This window comes from Hemitrygon akajei, chromosome 32 (assembly GCF_048418815.1).
Source record: "Hemitrygon akajei chromosome 32, sHemAka1.3, whole genome shotgun sequence".
Taxonomy (NCBI): Eukaryota; Metazoa; Chordata; class Chondrichthyes; order Myliobatiformes; family Dasyatidae; genus Hemitrygon; species Hemitrygon akajei.
Genome location: NC_133155.1, coordinates 4,303,214 through 4,320,571, shown reverse-complemented (window position 1 = coordinate 4,320,571; position 17,358 = coordinate 4,303,214). Strand labels below are relative to the sequence as shown.

At 40.0% G+C, this 17,358-nt stretch overlaps 1 protein-coding gene across 2 annotated transcripts in view; it reads right to left on the bottom strand.

Moving 5' to 3' along the window:
• Positions 1–14,944, bottom strand: part of LOC140719544 (glucocorticoid modulatory element-binding protein 1-like) — a 29,257-nt gene extending 14,313 nt beyond the window's left edge. Inside the window, exons 1-4 of one of the 2 annotated variants that reach the window (XM_073034230.1) lie at positions 14,650–14,944; positions 10,910–10,998; positions 885–997; positions 100–203 (exon numbers count right to left, since the gene is read on the bottom strand). In XM_073034230.1, the coding sequence (XP_072890331.1) occupies positions 100–203; positions 885–997; positions 10,910–10,998; positions 14,650–14,774 (431 nt within the window). In that variant the 5' untranslated portion in view covers positions 14,775–14,944. Of the gene's footprint in view, positions 1–99; positions 204–884; positions 998–2,243; positions 2,509–10,909; positions 10,999–14,649 lie in introns of those variants that run through there. The other variant, XM_073034231.1, reaches the window with a different exon arrangement.
• Between the last annotated feature and the right edge of the window lie 2,414 nt (positions 14,945–17,358).

Below are 17,358 nucleotides of genomic sequence, written 5' to 3'. Positions count from 1 at the left end.
AAGTGTTTTGAAAATTAAAACCAACTACTCGACATGGTAATTCAAAATTACATGTGAAACAGTCAACAAAAATAACTCCTCTGGAAAAGTGATACTAACCTCAACATCACACCACCTATTCTAATTGCTCTTTTCCAGTCTTTCAGAGTAGATTTCCCTGCAAGGTGTACAAATTGCTTTGGGCTTATGAGCTGCTCGTTAAACTAGAAAACAAAACAAAAACAGAAGAAATCAGCTTAAATTTGAACCATCAGTTCTGCTGGTAGTAGGAACATAAACATAAGTAGGAGTAGAATAGATTAATTAGCTTCTTGAGCCTTCCCCACCATTTAATAAGATCATACATCATTGAATCTTGAGCTCAGTAACTTTCCTACTCACTCCCCATACTTTTGACACCCTTGCACTCTAGAATGAATAATTGTGAAGATTCACTGCTCAGAAGACATTCCTGAGGAATGCTAGCTCACGTGATCCAAGATTGGACTTACCAACCTTTTAAAACAGGACAGCTGCAAATAAAGAACTGACTCATGGTAGGGTCCAAATCTTCATACATGGATAAAAGATTGCCCCTCATTTGCAAATCAAAACTACAAATGCAGCTTTTTCATAACACTGCCATGAACCACATTTTACATGCGTGGGAGAAGTTAATGGATGAACAATAAGAAATTGGCAGCAGGATATGTTTTCTCTAAATTCAGAGGGTTAATCCAACTGCACCACCCTTATTTCTGTGCCATGAGACACAAGTCTGCACCAGCCAAGAGTCCAACACAGGCCTTTGCTATTCTGACTCATCACAATCTTAGACAACACATCAATTACTCATCGAAAATACCAGAGTAGTTGTAGCTGGAACATTTTTATGTTGTTCATACCTTTACACATTTCACGTTAATCCCCGGGCAAACAAATTTCTTCCACATTAAAATGGCCTTGCTTTCCCCACAAGTAATAGGATAAGCGATTTCAACATCCTCATTGCAGATATCTGAAAGTTAAAAAAAAAACATTTTTTACTGCACTCATTAGGTACCCATTGTTGTTATGATATTGGACAAGTAATCAAAAAACCTATTCAAATCCTATTATAGAGCTAGATCTGCATAGCAATCAATTTATTAGTGATTTAGTTGATTTCAGAAATGGACTGTGAATAAATCAGACTGATGAACCAGATGACTTTTATAACAGAATCCCTTTGGGAAGGAAATGTCTATCTTTACCTATTCTGACCTATATGTGGCTTCAGACCTGAAGCAACATGGTTAACTTCGACAAATTACTAAAGTCGCTACCCACCTCCTTATTAAGGCCAAGTAACACTGAAGTAAAAGCTTGCATGGGCAATGACACTCATACCCAGAGGAGTAAACTAGGACAAATTTCTGATAATTATTTCTACCTCCCTTTGGAAAACAACTTAAAATCCTGAACTAATGGCAGGAAGAAAAACGGAATGGAAACAAGTCACTTGGGCATGTGGCACTATTAAACATCAGAACCAATCTAGCACCTTAATCCCACAGTCATGATCTGATCATGATCCCAAAAGTTACACAAAATTTTTTTCAAAAATCTTGGAACATATGCTCAGTTGACAACAGACTAACAGCCAGAGACTGATGATTTCAAGATAAACTAGCCTTGATTAATTTCTCTTCAGTCCTAAATAGCTGATCCTTTAAACTGAGATTATGTCTTTTATCGAGATTGTTTCAATAAATCACTATTCTGAATACCCCTTTGAACATCAACTGGATATCATCCAAAACTGCTGTAAACTATTTTCCAACCAATCTTTCAGTTCCATCCAGTGCAGACATCTACAGCTTTTTGCCCAGTGACCAGTTCAGAGCTTAGTGCTTGCCAAGCCTTATCACACAAATTTTAAAATACACCTTAATAAAATGAGTAGCGAGTGAAGGTTTAACAAAGAAACATTGAACTTTCAGTCTAGACAGCTGAAGGCAGAGCAGCTGATCCAAGCATGATGAAGACACGTAGAGTTCTCCACCAAGTTACAGGACTAGAAGAGGGAACATTGCAGAAACATAATAGAACAATAAAGGCCCAAGGACTGGAATCTGCACAAGAGAACTAAAGCAGGAATAAAAATCAGACATCTCCAAATAAGCACGACATACTTCCAAATACAGCAAAGAAATCATACAGGCATAGAATGATACAGCATAGAACAGGCCCTTTGTTCGAACTCACCCACACTCCTTGCTTACCTGACCCAGTCACTTTTGACTGCATTCCGGCTATAATCGCTGTAGACCTTTCTGATACAAATACCTACCTAAATCTATTTTAAACATTCTAATTGTACTGTTTCTACCACTTCCTCTGGCAGCTTGCTCCATCTACCCCCAACAGCAAATAGAAAAACAACTTCACTACTTTCTTGCTTATTTTGCTCTCATTTCATTCCTCCTTTGCTTTTTGTTTTAAAAAATTCCAGTCCTCAGCCAGTGTGCTATCCTGATTCTGCAATCCCAGTCTACAAAACTGAAAAGCTCTTGGACATGGCCACATCAAGTATATCTAGTTAAGCATGGGTTAAGATGCAGCACAACCAACCTTCTACACTATTACCAAACATCTAGCACAGCACAGCCAAATACACCAATCACTGCTTACTCCATATATAGTACTATTTTAATACATGACATCCAGTGATATTTGAGTGACACTTCCACTGAATGACTGTTGATTGTGTCTTGGGACTCATTGTAGAGCCTTCACAGCTGAATAGGGATAACTTTCACGGTATTAAACTGGCCTGGATTTAAACAATATACTGCTCACGTTTGAGGTGTTGGATTCCAATGTGCCAAATTAATTTAGGTATCAAATTAATTCCTCCTGTACATCCAGGAATCTTTCTTTGACAAAGCAAATATTCTTTACTTGGGGTAAGGGGTACAGGCCAGGAAAAACTGCATTAACTGCTTCTAAATATCTTGCACAAAATATAAATGAAAGCCCACTGTGGCAATGAGCCCCAATAATTTGGTACAGCAATCACCAAGTTCCAGTTTGTCATCTTGGTTGATATGTTGGAGGTAAGGATTCAGTTACCAGCATGCTAAAGTAGAAGGCAAAACAATCAACTCTGCATGTTATTTATCACTTTGCAGGGACTCAGACATAACCAGCAGCACCTGCTACTCTGGGTATCAAATTCAACACTATGTCACATTCATGAATGTAAAGCAACACCACCTTCTACACCCCCCACAACAATCTGCATTTATACGTTTTCAATCTTAAAACTGCCCACATCACTGTGTAAACATTAGCTGACAAAAAACAGAGGCAGAGGACAAATGAAAATCTTTTTATCAAAACCAACATATATAGCAGCATTTTGACAAGACAACATACAGCAGATAGAAAGTGGAGTACAAGTTACACAGTTCCAAGAAACCAGGAGAGAAAAGTACATATTTAAATGAAGCATTGATTTCTGATAGTCATCCAAGCTACTCTTTTGAACTACAGTCTTATCTTACAAATTCCCCATGTCCTCTTTCATGGGGACTTTCAAGCCAACTTACTACTCCTTAGACGAGAGAGGGAACTTCAGATGCAAGGAGAGGAAATGCCTTCAATCTGAACCAGTGCCTGATGCGCGTGTGCACACACACACACTTAGTGATTCAATAAAACCACCCAGTCAGAACCCTATTTTTCTTTGTGTAAAGTGGAAGACTTCCCATTTTTGTGTACTCAGATATTCCATCTGCCACGTTCTCACCCACTCACTTAAACTTAAAATATTAAATATATTAGTTATTTCAAATAATTGCAAAACACTTTTCCCCACTATTAATCAGACTCATACTTATAGGTACTTCTTTCCAACATTACTGTGCTATATTGTGATTCACGTAATTGCAGCATCACATACAATGACTGTTCTACAGGCAATAAATACCCTGTGGCACACTTATGTTGCAGGACAGAGCTTTGGCCAGCTAGCACTGAGCACTATAAACAAACACATAAGTCATTCATATTCTTTCTAGTTGGAGATCCCAGATGATTATAAGTGCCACAAACACTGATTTTGCTTCACTGACCTATGGGGACAAAGTCCATGTGTAATAGCTTGTCTCAATTCTTCAGGTAGAATCAGAAAGCCCCAGGAGTCAAATCTGGGTCTTTTACATGACTCATTCTACACTGGCCCTACTATATAAAAAAACACTACCCAATAAGGGACAAAATAAAGGAAATATGTAGTCAGAATTATAAAAACTTTTAAAATAAAATATAAAATCAGGATTCACTTAAATTCCTTCTCCTTTTAATTTCTCAACCTTTTCGTTCCTTCTCAATCACATAGAGCAGTGCCTGAGCACACAGTTTCTGCACTGGTTTGGTCTATTGCCCAACGTGACAGCCTGGTCACCTCACACTGACATGCTGTCCAGATGCCAGCCATATTGATGGACTGTGCACCTTACAAGCAACATCAGTGACTTAAGCGGTTAGTTTGAAGTAATGAGTGAAGGTTCATTTAGAACTAGAGCATCATTAGCAGTTATACACCTATAAACACTGGATAGATTGTGTGCCAGTTATTAATAGACAATAGGTGCAGAAGTAGACCATTCGGCCCTTCGAGCCTGCACCGCCATTTTGAGATCATGGCTGATCAACTACTATCAATACCCGGTTCCTGCCTTGTTCCCATATCCCTTGATTCCCCTATCCATAAGATACCTATCTAGCTCCTTCTTGAAAGCATCCAGAGAATTGGCCTCCACTACCTTCCGAGGCAGTGCATTCTAGACCCCCACAACTCTCTGGGAGAAGTTTTTCCTTAACTCTGTCCTAAATAACCTACCCCTTATTCTCAAACCATGCCCTCTGGTACTGGACTCTCCCAGCATCTGGAACATATTTCCTGCCTCTATCTTGTCCAATCCCTTAATAATCTTATATGTTTCAATCAGATCCCCTCTCAATCTCCTTAATTCCAGCGTGTACAAGCCCAGTCTCTCTAACCTCTCTGTGTAAGACAGTCCAGACATCCCAGGAATTAACCTCGTGAATCTACGCTGCACTTCCTCTACAGCCAGGATGTCCTTCCTTAACCCTGGAGACCAAAACTGTACACAATACTCCAGGTGTGGTCTCACCAGGGCCCTGTACAAATGCAAAAGGATTTCCTTGCTCTTGTACTCAATTCCCTTTGTAATAAAGGCCAACATTCCATTAGCCTTCTTCACTGCCTGCTGTACTTGCTCATTCACCTTCAGTGACCGATGAACAAGGACTCCTAGATCTCTTTGTATTTCTCCCTTACCTAACTCTACACCGTTCAGATAATAATCTGCCTCCCTGTTCTTACTCCCAAAGTGGATAACCTCACACTTATTCACATTAAACGTCATCTGCCAAGTATCTGCCCACTCACCCAGCCTATCCAAGTCACCCTGAATTCTCCTAACATCCTCATCACATGTCACACTGCCACCCAGCTTAGTATCATCAGCAAATTTGCTGATTTTATTTTCAATGCCTTCATCCAAATCGTTGACGTAAATTGTAAACAGCTGTGGTCCCAATACCAAGCCCTGTGGCACCCCACTAGTCACCACCTGCCATTCCGAGAAACACCCATTCACCGCTACCCTTTGCTTTCTATCTGCCAACCAGTTTTCTATCCATGTCAATGTCTTCCCCCCGATGCCCTAAGCTTTGATTTTACCCACCAATCTCCTATGTGGGACCTTATCAAATGCCTTCTGAAAATCGAGGTACACTACATCCACTGGATCTCCCCCGTCTAACTTCCTGGTTACATACTCGAAAAACTCCAACAGATTAGTCAAGCATGATTTACCCCTGGTAAATTCATGCTGGCTCGGCCCAATCCTATCACTGCTATCTAGATATGCCACTATTTCATCCTTAATAATGGACTCTAGCATTTTTCCCACCACCGATGTCAGGCTGACAGGTCGATAGTTCTCTGTTTTCTCCCTCCCTCCTTTCTTAAAAAGTGGGATAACATTAGCCTTTCTCCAATCCTCAGGAACTGATCCTGAATCTAAAGAACATTAGAAAATGATTACCAATGCATCCGCAATTTCCAGGGCCACCTCCTTTAGTAACCTAGGATGCAGACCGTCTGGACCTGGGGATTTGTCAGCCTTCAGTCCCATCAGTCTTCTCATCACCGTTTCCTTCCTAATGTCAATCTGTTTCATTTCCTCTGTTACCCTATGTCCTTGGCCCATCCATACATCTGGGAGATTGCTTGTGTCTTCCTTAGTGAAAATAGATCTAAAGTACTTATTAAATTCTTCTGCCATTTCTCTGTTTCCCATAACAATTTCACCCAATTCATTCTTCAAGGGCTCAACATTGTTTTTAACTATCTTCTTTCTCTTCACATACCTAAAAAAGCTTTTGCTATCTTCCTTTATATTCCTGGCTAGCTTGCGTTCGTACCTCATTTTTTCTCCCTGTATTGTCTTTTTAGTTAAGTTCTGTTGTTCCTCAAAATCTTCCCAATCATCTGTCCTCCCACTCACCTTAGCTCTGTCATATTTCCTTTTTTTTAATGCTATGCAGTCTCTGACTTCCTTTGTCAACCACTGTGGCCCCTTTCCCCCCTTTGAATCCTTCCTTCTCTGGGGGATGAACTGATTTTGCACCTTGTGCATTATTCCCAAGAATACCTGCCATTGCTGTTCCACTGTCTTTTCTGCTAGGCTATCCGTCTAGTCAACTTCGGCCAGCTCCTCCCTCATGGCTCCATAGTTTCCCCTGTTCAACTGCAACACTGACACCTCCGAGCTGCCCTTATCCTTCTCAAATTGCAGACAAAAACTTATCATATTATGATCACTACCTCCTAATGGCTCCTTTACTGCAAGATCGCTTATCAAATCCTGTTCATTACATAACACTAAATCCAGAATAGCCTTGTCCCTGGTGGGCTCTCGTACAAGCTGTTCCAAGAATGCATCCCGTAGGCACTCTGCAAACTCCCTATCCTGTGGTCCAGCACCAACCTGATTCTCCCAGTTCACCTGCATGTTGAAATCCCCCATAACTACTGCAACATTACCTTTGCCACATGCCAATGTTAACTCCCTATTCAACTTGCACCCAATATCCATGCTACTGTTTGGTGGCCTGTAGACAACACCCATTTGGGTCCTTTTGCCCTTACTATTCCTCAGTTCTATCCACACAGACTCTACTTCTCCTGACCCTATGTCCCCCACCTTGCAAAGGACTGAATCTCATTCCTCACCAACAGGGCCACCCCACCCCCTCTGCCCACATTTCTGTCCCTATGATAGCAGGGATAAAAGGGAGTAGAGCAAAAAGCTAGGCTATGGACTTTCTGGTCTATAAGCTTTTCTACTTTACAGATTGAACAAATCATCTCTATTTAAGATAAAAGCAGGTTTAAATGTTTTCTCAAAGTAACTGTGGAAATCCTTTCCCTGTCAACACCATGAACTTCCATCAACTTTGAAACAAGACAGTAGCCAAACCACCTTACATTAGCCAGTTTAAAACTCAGTCTTCTAATGCTGTAGATCAGAGAATAAAACACTTAGGAGATTTGTCTCCAGCATTCAGATCTAAGATTTGCATATTTACTCTGCATTGTTTCAATGAACTTGAACAGAAAAGAGACATTTAGACCGTGCGTGTAATGATGTACAATTATTGCTAAGATGTAGGAAAAATAGCCTTTCATTTGCACATCGCCAGGCTCCATACACAGTAATGAAATAATGACCAGATCACTCATTTTACTGATGACGGTTAAAGGAAAATATTATTTTTCAATTAATTCATCTGTCTAAATATTTCTCTTTTTCAAATTTCTGCCGAGATGCCTTTTACGCTTGCAAGGACAAAGTCGCTGTTACTCAGCACATCTGAAAGAACACAGAACAGTACAGCACAGCAGAGGCCCTTCAGGCCACAATGTTGTGCTCCGCTATAGAAGCCTATGCCACAACCAATCTAACCCATCCCTCCTACAGTTCACAACCCTCCATTCACCCAGAACAGTCTTTTAAATGTTCTTAACGTATAGTACTGTGCAAAAGTCTTAGCACACAAGTATAGCTAGGGCACCTAAGACTTTGGTACAGTAGTGCAGTAATTTTATGTAATGCATTATGCTGCTGCAAAAAATCAAATATCATGACATACGTGAGGGATAAGTCTGATTTTAATATGGGCCTCTATTGTGGACTGAGAATGGAAAGGGGCATGGAGAGGGGAGGGAGCAGATGCACCAGAGAAACATTCTGAAATGATCATAAACCAATTGTTTGTAATCAAATGACCTTGCCTGGTGTTTCAGGGCTGGGTGTGTCTGCACCTGCAGCCCCCCTTGCCCCTGGCACTCCTCCTCAGCCACCTGTCCCACACCCCTCCTGCGGCACTCCACCCTTAATCCAACATCTTTTGTTCCTTTTACAAAATGCATTATCATACATTTCCCAACACTAAATTCCATTGTAACTTTTTTGCCAATTCTTCCAACTTACCTAAGCCCTGCTGCAATTGCAGTGCATCCTCAGCATTACCCACCCCTCCACCTATATTCACATTATCCACAAACTTTGCCATAAGCCATCAATTTCATTATCTAAATTATTGACAATGTTAAAAGTAGTAGTCCCCATATTGACCCCCGAGAAACACCACTAGTCACTGGCAGCCAACCAGAAAAGGCCACCTTTATTCCCAATTGCTGCCTCCTGCCTGTCAGCCATTCCTCTATCTATGCCAGTATCTTTTCTGTAACGCCACAGGATTTTATCTTGTTAAGCAGCCTCATGTGTGGCACCTTATCAAATGCTTTCTGAAAATCCAAATAAATGACATCCACTGCCTCTCCTTTGTCCACCCTGCTTCCTCGAAGAACTCTTAACAGATTTGTCAGGCAAGATTTCCCTTTACAAAAACCATAATGACTTTGACTTATTTTATCATTAGTCTCCAAGTACCCCAAAACCTCATCCTTAGTAATAGACTCCAACACTTTCCCAACCATTGAGGTTAGGCTAACTGGCTAATTCATGAGCACCAGCAGCTGAAATTCGATGTTCAAGGGCCAAAGATTTGAAATTGCCCATCTAATGTAATGAATAAACATTTGAAAGTGTGAGGGGAAATGGTTAAATACAAAGAGAGATTCAGTGAAGAGCCAGGTTGTTTAGTGAAAGAGCTGGTATGGTCTCAGTAGTATGAATGAATCATTTCTGTGCTTCAGTATTCTCATAATTGAAGCTTCACCCAAAGTCAGTGAAAAACATGCTGTTATTTATTACAGAACGTCTACACAGATTCTTGTTGATAGAGCACCTCATCAACACAGGGAGGAGCCAACAGCCCCTTGGTCATTGAATAAGATCACGACAGTTCCTGGACCTCATCTGCGTTCTAACCAAACCCACATATGTCCTATTGATTTACAGACCTCAATTTTGGATAAAGCAACAACAGAGCATCAAAGCCCTCTGAGATTTATAACACTAAGAAACCTCTCCTCACCTGTCCACACATCACCTTTTTTTTTAAAAAAAAGCAAAGATGACCATACAGCAATCTCAAAAGGACAGCCATAGATAATTTCTTTGTTTTTTTTTTTAAATACAAAGGGGTTCATTTTGAGCACAAGTCCTAACTGCAAACCTACTAACTACAAGAGAGATTGAGTAGATCCAAAGTAATATGCCAGCTAGGAGCATTTTGTTAAACTCAATGAACAAGTGGCACGTTGATTTGCTGAATTTTTTTTCATATTAGGGAGCTGAAACAATTGCCTGACCCCTACTCTCTATCTGATGTCAAAGGCAACAAATAGCGAGATCTAAGAAACAGCACAACTTCATCCAGCCATTAGAGTTTTGCCATGCAACAAATTGAACTTTTGATACATATTATGGTAGGAAACATCTCCTGAAAGGGCCCCTGGAATCTATAAAAGGACAGGTTCTCCCATGAATGATGAAACATCTGTAGAAATCAGAGTATATAATGAAATCACAGAACAAATGCAATTTCACAAATAAACATTCTATGACGTTGGTGCTTGTAATGAAAAAAATCTAGATTTTAAGCATTTACACAGACATAACTAACCCCATCAACATAACTAATACCAGGATAGTAACACTTCAAGCAGAATTTGAAGCAATTTAGGGAAGTTGCAGCGTTTGCTAGAGTTCAAAAAATATTCCGATTCAGATTAGCATATGTACATCAAAATATACAGTGGAATGTGTCATTTGTGTTGATAACCAGCACACCTGAGGATATGCTGGGGGCAGCCCGCAAACCAGCACATCATGGCAACAATGTTCCGAAGAACAGCAGAGGCAGCACAGCAACAAGAGCAAAACAAGCCCTTTTCCCAACCTTTCCATTCACACACCCAGTCAGGCCAACTCAAGGCAAATAGCCTGAGCTACTGAATGACACTACTTAGAAAACTATCACATATTATTCTATATACCTTCAAGATATTATCGGAGGTCAGAGTGTCATTGAAATGTTATTTATTTTGATCCCAACAAATGTTAGGGAAAAACAGCATTCTTCTATCCTCTAAATTCGGTAATTCCCATCTTTTTATCCTTTTTACGTTTACAGGTTACCACCATAACCACTCATACATTTACCTGACAAGGTTAATGAGTTGTTTTAAAAATTGCTGCATTCATAAATTGTTCAACTCAGCATTCAGGGGATATGATACTTGAAGACAAAAGTTATCTCAATGTTTGATTAAATGGAACCCGAAAAAATCCAATTAAAAAATAAAGACCAACCCCAATGTTCAGAGAAAAAAATCATGCGAACAATTAAAACAAAGAAGGAAAAGTTCTCAAACTCTTACCTTCACCATCTGCTAACTTCTGTAAAGTGTGAGTCTCCACAGTAACAACTGAAGCATTGCAGTTCGATTCAGTTCCTTCTTCACACATGCTATTGAAATAATTTCAAATGGGCATTAGAGGCAAAAGAAAGAACTCACTAACTACACAAAGAAAAATAAAAAGCATCTTGGACAGAACATATAGTAGTGCCTCTGGGAATTCTGAGAGAAAAAAATTCTTCAAGTTTGACGTCTATATATTGAATTTATGCTGGTGTGGGCAACAATTAAATTTACTTACTCTTTGTCCAGTTCACACTACTACTGCAGTAAAAGATCTCCAAGTATCCCTGAGAACCAATATGTTAAGCAAACATAAACCCTCACCCTTCAAAATAGAAAAAGATTTAATCTAGCCAAACTTGCAGCAGTCTGAAAAATATATTTCAGATTCTGAAGAACAGTGGAAGTAGTTTTAGTGAAAAATCATTCATGTAATGCAAGACTGAGGATCAATCATAAGATACTGGTATATTATATACAAAATTACTCACATTTGAACAGCATCTCAACACGTAAAACTTCTCTCAATACTATACTGAATGAATTATTTGTGGCTGCATCTCTTGCAGAGAAAGAATTTTGGCTACAGTACCAACTAAGTCCAACTCCATTTTGAAACAGTGCCATGGGAACTTGGATAGTCTTAACATCTGAGAACACAGTTTAAAGTCTGGACTAAAGTACAGCAAGACATTCTATTGCACTCTAATGCTAACCTAGATCGCTAGTGTAAGACTTCAATTTACAGACTTCTGACAGAAGGGATTTCTCCCATTCTCTCAGTCACTTCAATCTTCTTATCCACTAATATATTGATAATGACAGCATTTAAATGACAAATGATGCTGAAATGAGCCTCATCTACCTGAAGAACTTCATCAAACTGTTGAAACTGACCTCTGAAATGCTCTTCATTTTAGGTCATTTTGCTGTGACAGGTCTAAAGGCAAGTCCTTCAGTATCTTAGCAAAATTGTTTCTTAACGTATGTATGGACCATGACAAACACCTTGGCAAGCCTTTGGAATTAATGCATTCAGAAATATCTGTATGCTTCCTGGAAATATTTAATGGACTAGCCAACTTCCATTTATCACCTCCATTTGACCAACTAAGCCTCGAGCACAGAATAAAGCAGAGGGTTTCCATGATGTACTTACAACATCTGTCACATCACAGCTTTGTGTGCTGTTCCTGGTGTCATTTCAGATAATGGCCTGAGATACTGGACAACTCTGATGAGCAGAACAACAAAATTCCACTGTCCCCTTCCAACTTAGATCAAGACAGTATTTCACTGGTCCAGTAAGCTTCTAGATAGCTAATGGTGCCAAGAAATTGTGGGTATATGCTTTAGAGTGGTATCATCAATGGATGGATTAACGTGCATTTATTTGCTCTCAACATAAATAGGGCTCTTAATGTGGAAATAAATGAGGATAATTCAGGGCTATCTATACGGCTATGTATCGATAATAAACAGTCTAACAGGCTTCATTCCATGCTACAAAAAAAGCTTTAAGCAATTTGCAGATGCCATAGCCAATTCCAACTATGCCACTGAAGCTAGTCTTGGATGTTGGCTAAAACAATAAGCATGACCAAGTCAGGCTATTGTTTCAAATAACGTGAAAGGCAGCTCTCCTACTTCAGCTACTCATGAAGAGAATTTTGCAGGACCAAGTGCTCTGGGTATACTCTTGTTGATACTGGATGACCTGCCCAGCTTTTTTGACATTTTGTGATGGGTCTAATAGTCAAGTGGCATGACACAGCCTCTCAGAATCACAATGGTAGGATATTGGACCAGCCGAACAATATCAGATTTCCCTCCCTCAGGAGCATTCACTGACAGCAATATTTTGCATCCCAATCATTTTATAGCGAACAATATTGATTCTAATGTTATTCTAGTAAAGAATTCCCCAACTCTTCTTTCCATGGTCAGGTCTCCAAATTACGGCACTGTAATTGTTTCTGAAGATGACCAGTCAAAATGCAAAAAGTATTGAGTTAGCAATATGGAACTTGATCAGGCATTTCTAATTGCTCCAAGGTAAATGAAATAACAATCAAAGACATATTCATCCAATGTAGAATCAAGGAGGCTGAAGGCATCAGGGGTAATATGGTGAATTGTAAAAGCATGATTTGAACAGAAAGTTCCTGGTCTCAATACATCTAAGTGCTTTTCAGCCAATTAAAACTATTTTCTGCTTGAACTGTAGGGAGTATTGCACAATAGGATAATGAGCAGATCATCTGTTTTGACCAATTAATGGCTGAATGATTTATATTGGCTGACACACAGAATTCACTTGTACATAACTTCCAACAGGTATAGAATTTATTTTTTATTTACACCAGAAGACCTGGACTTAAGGTGGTAATTCCAATTGTGTGTTGTTCTTTCTGAACACCTTAGATCTTGTGCTCAACAGTCCAGAGGAGGGCATCAGCTTTGAATTTTCAACATATAACATTTCAAATATACCTGCATTGTAAATGTTGTACCATATATAGGACTTTAAACATGATTTCAGATTACATTTACCAAATATTAATAAATTTGCTATAAGAATTTAAGCTTGCTTTAAAACATTTAATTTTAGATCATCTGTATTTTATACAGTATTTATAAGTCAGGTTTAGTATATAATGCTTTGCCAATAGAGCTTTAAAAGTTGCATTCAACTACATGTTTGATTTTATATGATTTTACAATTACAGAAACAGGCCATTAACCCCAACTGGTCTGTGTTTATACACCATAGCACCTTGTCCCACCTGACTTCATCCAGCACAAACAACATAACCTGTTCTTTTCTCCCCAAGGTATTCATGCAGCTTTTCCTTAAAAGGATCAGCCAAGAGAACCACCCCAGGAAGTAACTCTTGTTAAAGGGCTTTCTTCTCAACTCCCTATTAGATTTACTAGCGATCAACTTAAACTTACGTAACCCTCTCCCAGAGCATAAGCTCTTCATAATACTGTCCGGAGCACAATATATTTACAGCATATTGTTTAATCTCACATTCTAACTGCAGATTTTAAACAGGAAACAAACTCTTTACAATCTCATTTTAAAATGAGATTTATAATAAGATTTATAATAGGCTATTTTAATAGGTTACTATTGTACTCTTAACTATCAGAATTACATAGCTAATACTTTTTGTATTTACAGTTAAATTTGAATTTGGCTTTAATAATGCTGTTTTCCAGTTTGGATTTCTTCACTACATTTATAATTCAAGTTTTTACATTAATTCATTGCAAAGTTTTCTTCATATTTTAATAAGCTGTTTAGAGTAATGTATAAACGAAAGTATGCAATATAGCCCTGAATGGTCCCAGCCCCAAACATCGACTGCTAATCTGTTAATTTCCACAGATGCTGCCTGACCTGCAGAGCTCCTCCAGCATTTTGTGTATTGCTTTGAAAAATAATAATGAAGCTTATTCTAATATTTAGCTGTTTACATTTCCGTAAATTACGGTAACTTGAAGAACTTTGTTCAAATACACATTCTTCAATCTATTTACATTTATGAACGATTTAGTGATATTTAAAACTATCCTCATGCACTAAAAGTTTCGTATTTCAATGGTTTTTAGTTTATTTTATTTATTCACATACGTATCTATCAATGTATTGAATGTGCGGACTGAGCCGCTGGGCCTGCGGCCCCGCTTACCCGTGCTGCACCGACTGCAGTTGCAGGATGACTTGGGTCTTGTTCTCCTCCGAGCTCTCCCCCTCCAGGCTCGTGGCCTCGGCCGTCACCACCACCACATCCCCGACAGGCACAGCGCTCGCCATTTCCCCCTCTATTTCCGCCCGAAACGACCGACTGCCGACTGCGGGCGAGGCTGCCGGGCCCACCGGCCCACTCGCGGCCTCCGAGCGCCGCTAACCACCGAGAAATCGCCGAGGCCTCACCGTCGCTGTTTCGGCGCTTTTCCGTCACTAACGGCTCCCAGACAGCGCCAAAGACGTGCAAACGTCATCGCGTAGAACGTCAGGATGTGACGTTGGAACCCTCCGCTGCTCCAACCAACTGTGACTACCTTAATCGCCGCCATGTTTATATTGGCGTGAAGTTACTATGGCAGGAATGTACAGTATTTCGATTTTTAGAAATATTTCTGCTCCATTAGCAATTCAAGCTGTGTTTCATGACCTCATAATCTACCTGCTCATGGCCTTATACCTGATTGTCTGTTTGCATTGCACTTTCTGTATAATTTGAACTATATTCTGTTATTGTTTTCTTCTGCACTACCTCAATGTACTGGTGTGCTGAAAAGATCTAACTGGACGGCATGTAAAATAGCGTAGGAAAGAGTTTCTGGAGCCACATAACTTTTGGCCTAATCTCATTTAAAAAATCTAAATATTATTTAAGAAATCCAGGGCGAATCTGCAGGCCATGTAACATGTACAGCAGTGACAATGTTTTAGGATTAATTTATTAGATTTTACCCAAAAATGGAACAAACACATAATTCTATTGAGGAACCCTTGGCCCTACAACCTTCATGCATTGCATGGATTATAGTGCATCTAGATTGGTATTGAATTGGAGAGCCTGGCTGTCTCTGAATTTCCTAACATAGGTTAGAGACAGCAGAACTCTGGTCTTGAAGAGAAGTCAATTTATTTTTGTTTTGATCTGTTGGCGCTGATTGTGAAGGTTTGAAGTTGGTCAGTAAAGAGTCAAAACTGCCATACCGATGGCTCAGATTCCAAAAGAGAAGCTAAAGCACTTCAAATTCCCACGTGCAAATGTTCTGCAAATCATTGAGATTTGAATAAGACTAATAAACTCTTCTCAGGCTTCCAGCCAGATACGGGGATTGATTATAACCAACATTTTGACGACAGCCATCTTCTTCAAGGATGATGCCTGGACATGTCTAGTCCAGTACTTACAGCCCCAGTAGTCCATCCCTCCTGATTGATAGTCCTGATCCAACCAGGTTTCTGCTCTCCCACTTTGCTTACAATCAAATTCCAGTTCCTGCTTAGAGTGAGACCCTTGTCTTTGTTGGAATTCTTTCCCTCCAGTTTTATTTCAATGTTTTCCTCTATGAGGCGATCCCAAAAACCGTTGTCATGGCACAGTGGCATTGTGTTGTCGAAGCCAATCCAATGGCCATTGCAAATCCAAGGTTCTGCTACTGCTAATTTCTCTGGGTAATCCAAACTGATACACCTCCTGTGCACTTTGATACAGGTTCCACTGTGCATCCCAGCTGGCCGATATACACTGCTCTGTATTCATCGGGAATCCTGTAAATGCCAGCCAAACTGAGTTGTAGGTCATCTTTGACCTGCATAAGCTGTGACTTGAGTTTCCTAACAGGCTTGTGGATAGTACTAATCTGGTATTTCTTCAGGCTCCTAGCAATCCTTCCAGAAACTGTGTAAACATCGGGAAGACAGGCGGTAGTGATGGGTTCCTCCTCATTGTTAAGTTTCCTGCTCCTTTTAAGGGCCCGATTGATTTCCTTCACCTTGTAGCCATCCTACAGGAAAGTCGTGTGTAATTGTCTTATTTCCTCAGGAAGACTCTCTGAGTCCGAAATAGTTTTCGCATGGTAAATCAAAGTAGAAGGAACCGCTCTATGTTGGGAGGAGTGACGGTGGCTATTATTGCTGATGTGTAAGTCTGTGTGAGTGGGTTTCTGATCGACGCTAGGGCTGAGGCCACCATCCTGTTTCTGTCATATCAGAATGTTCAGGAACGGGAGGCAACCACAGTATTCTTCTCCATCTCCATTGTAATTTGAATGTTTGGATGTATACTGCTCAGATGGTCATGGAACTGTTGGAGTGCCTGGAGTCCATGAGGCTACACTACGAAAGTGTCGTCGAGGTATCTGAAGAAGCATTTAAGGCGTAAGGGTGATGAACTCTGAGCCCTCTCCATGAAGTCCATGTAGAAATTAGCAATAGCTGATAAGACTGAGAGAATAAGCGCCAGAACATTTGCCTGGCAGCCACTTGCATTCATTTACTCCTGGATATTATTTATGAGACCTAAAAGGTGCATGATTGCTTTGACTGATCCTTATATGATAACTGTGCACAACAGGGGTCACTATTCCACAAGACAATTTAATTTAATGCGGTCTCTCTCTCTCTCTCTCTCTCTCTCTCTCTCTCTCTCTCTCTCTCTCTCTCTCTCGCTCTCTCTCTCTCTCTCTCTCTCTCTCTCTCTCTCTCTCCCTCTCTCTCTCCCTCTCCCTCTCTCTCTCCCTCTTTCTCTCTCTCGTCCTCCTTGTCGCTATCTCTGCCTTATGTAAGCCCACGGCTTATTATCAGCTATATAAAGTGTCTGTAAACTACAGTCATTTATATTTCAAAGCATCTATAGTAAATTGGTATTGAAGTGGGGAAG